Source organism: Microtus ochrogaster, chromosome 21 (genome assembly GCF_000317375.1).
Source record: "Microtus ochrogaster isolate Prairie Vole_2 chromosome 21, MicOch1.0, whole genome shotgun sequence".
Classification (NCBI taxonomy): domain Eukaryota; kingdom Metazoa; phylum Chordata; class Mammalia; order Rodentia; family Cricetidae; genus Microtus; species Microtus ochrogaster.
The window spans coordinates 47,601,477-47,604,122 of NC_022022.1; the positions used below are offsets into that span (position 1 = coordinate 47,601,477).

General features: G+C 43.5%; 1 protein-coding gene across 1 annotated transcript in view; it reads left to right on the forward strand.

Moving 5' to 3' along the window:
- Positions 1-2,275, forward strand: part of Gipc2 (GIPC PDZ domain containing family member 2) — a 59,393-nt gene extending 57,118 nt beyond the window's left edge. Inside the window, exon 6 of the mRNA XM_005357488.1 lies at positions 1,819-2,275. Coding sequence (XP_005357545.1) covers positions 1,819-1,967 — 149 coding nt within the window. The 3' untranslated portion in view covers positions 1,968-2,275. The remainder of the gene's footprint in view (positions 1-1,818) is intronic.
- Positions 2,276-2,646: the final 371 nt, after the last annotated feature.

Sequence of the window (2,646 nt, forward strand, 5' to 3'; positions counted from 1 at the left end):
GTCTTAGATTAGTTTATAATCACTTGCACTATTATCCATCATTCTGCTGTAATATATCTGGGGTTTGGGGGAAGGTCTTTGTTTTTCTTGGTCTCGAAAACAAACAAACAAACAAAAAAAAACAAAAAACAAAAAAACAAAAACAAAACAAAACAAACAAACAAAAAACCACTAGAGATGTGTGGGAAGGCAATTCAAATGGTAGTTTCTAAGTTGTTTTTCCCACAGCGTCTTATGGCTGGTTAGAAAGCTATATACTAATGATGTTTCATAGGGAGGAACCTATTTCTCCCTTGGGTTCCTTGCTTTGGTCAGTGAAGCCATGCGCACTGTGAAGAGCTCCTTCTACGTTGAGATCAACGAAATCTGGAGTAGATTTTTATTAAAAAGTGCTTTGTAGGGGCTGGAAACGACTCATTGGTTAAGAGCACTGGCTGCTGTTTCAGAGGAGCTGGCCCACCGAGCAACTCAGTCATGTGTGACATTCCGTCACAGGGTGTACCACCCTCTTACAGCTCCACAGGCACTGCCCACATATGGTGTACAAACATACATGCCGGCAAAACACCCAAACAACAAATAACAGATACATCTTTTTTAAAACGTGCATTGGAGGGCACTATGTAAGCTACCTGGCATACGTAAGACCCTGAGATAGAGTTCCAGTAACACATGCGCACGTGCACACACCCACACACCACACCCCATATATGCAGTTACCTTTATATACATACACATATACACACATATACGTACCTATACATATATACATATAAATACACACATATAATAAAGATTTTATGTAATATGTTAATTTTTATACCTAAAAGTTCTTTAAATATTTACAAACTTAATGGAAACTGTATATTGGTCAAAGTTTTGTGGCAGTGGGAACATAAAAATATTCTCAGAGTGGCCACAGGAGGTCAGCACTTAGCTGTACTATGTGGCATTAAAAAAATCCTTTATGGTTGTTAGTGCTTATAAGGGGTGGAGCAAAAATGTAGGTGACCTTCAAGGGCTTCCAGATCCTGGGGAAAGTCCTTTGGGAGTGTGTGCTCACGGGATGCTCTTTCCCAGACCTGGAACACGGGGTTTGAGTGTCTTCCTAGGAAGGCAGACCACACACACTATCTTAATTTTCTACCCTAACTTAGAAGGTGATCAAGAAAGACGCCACAGAACTCAGACTGCTGTGCGCTGTAAACGATTCCTTCACGGAGGGAAGCGTATACTGCGGCTGTTTGGGAGTAGGGCATGGATAGAAGGTACAAAGAGTGCTAGCCTGTGGTGAAGTCAGGGGCTGTGTGTGCTGATGTTCCTGGTGAGGGTAGCCATGGGGCTTTCTTAAACTGTGTCTTCCATCCATCAGAATGCTGGAGGGTTTGCAGAGGGGACTCAGTAAAATGCTTCTCTTGGAAACACGTTTGATCCCCAGAGTCCATGTAAAAATGATAGGCGTGGTGGTGTGGGCTTTAAAACTTAGTGTTGGGGGAAGTGGAGACAGGAGGATTCCTGGAGCTGGCTAGACAGCCAGCAGAGTTTCCCTAGTGGTCCCCAGTCCAGTGAGGAGGGCACAGTCTCAAAAAGAGGCGAATGGCATTTCAGAGGTTTGACATCTGAGGTTGTGTTCTGGTCTCTCTATGCGCGCGCATACGCTCCACACCAGATAAGACCAGACCAGACAAAACAGCCACCAGAGAATGCTAAAGCCTCCCAAGTGATGGTCTCTCGGGTTGGGGACAGGGCGGTGGGGACAGGGTCAGTCCTCCAATGCTGACGCATGACTCTTTAACTTTGAAAAATTGTCATTGACAGCGACGACCATGTTTGAAGCCGGAAAAGACAAAAGCAACCCCGACGAATTTGCTGTGGCCCTTGATGAGACTCTGGGAGACTTTGCCTTCCCTGACGAGTTTGTGTTTGACGTGTGGGGAGCCATTGGCGATGCGAAGCAAGGAAGATGATACTGTGGATGATCGTCCTGCAGAAATGACCAGAGCACTTCCGGAGGCAGCCTTCTTGAGGACTCTTAGAAAACTTCATGACCTCTACTTCATCTCCATGTGTATGAGATTCAGTCTATGAAATGTGATTTGATTTATGGATAATGTTTAATATAGTTTCCTGTGCAATATGCTTAAAATAAATTGAAGTCTGATCCATTTTAATATTTGTTCCAAAGCTTCTAAAAGTGACTTTTGAAGGAGCGTTTCTACACAGGTGGACTTGACCCTATTGACATGCCTTACTTCCCACATTAAATAGTTTCTTACAACAGTTTTGTGTGTATCTTTTCTTTCAATATCTTTAAAAAAATTGTGTATTTATCATTGCTATATGTGCTTGGTTATGGGTGTACCACGTGCATGCATTGTTGAGGAGACCACAGGAGGGTGCCTGTAACTGTCTATAACTCTCCGGCTGGACTTATACTCACTTGTGAGCTTTCTGAGGGTGCTGGAAACTGAACCTGGGTGGTGGGTGGTCTGCCAGTGGTCTCTAGTGCTGAACCATCTCTCCAGACACCTTTCTTCAAAATCTTAATAGATGGGAATTAGGCTCAGAGTTCGATCTACCTTGTAACATCTTCATTTTGTTATGTTACATTTAGAAGGTGAAATACAGTGTCTGCCACAGTCCAGA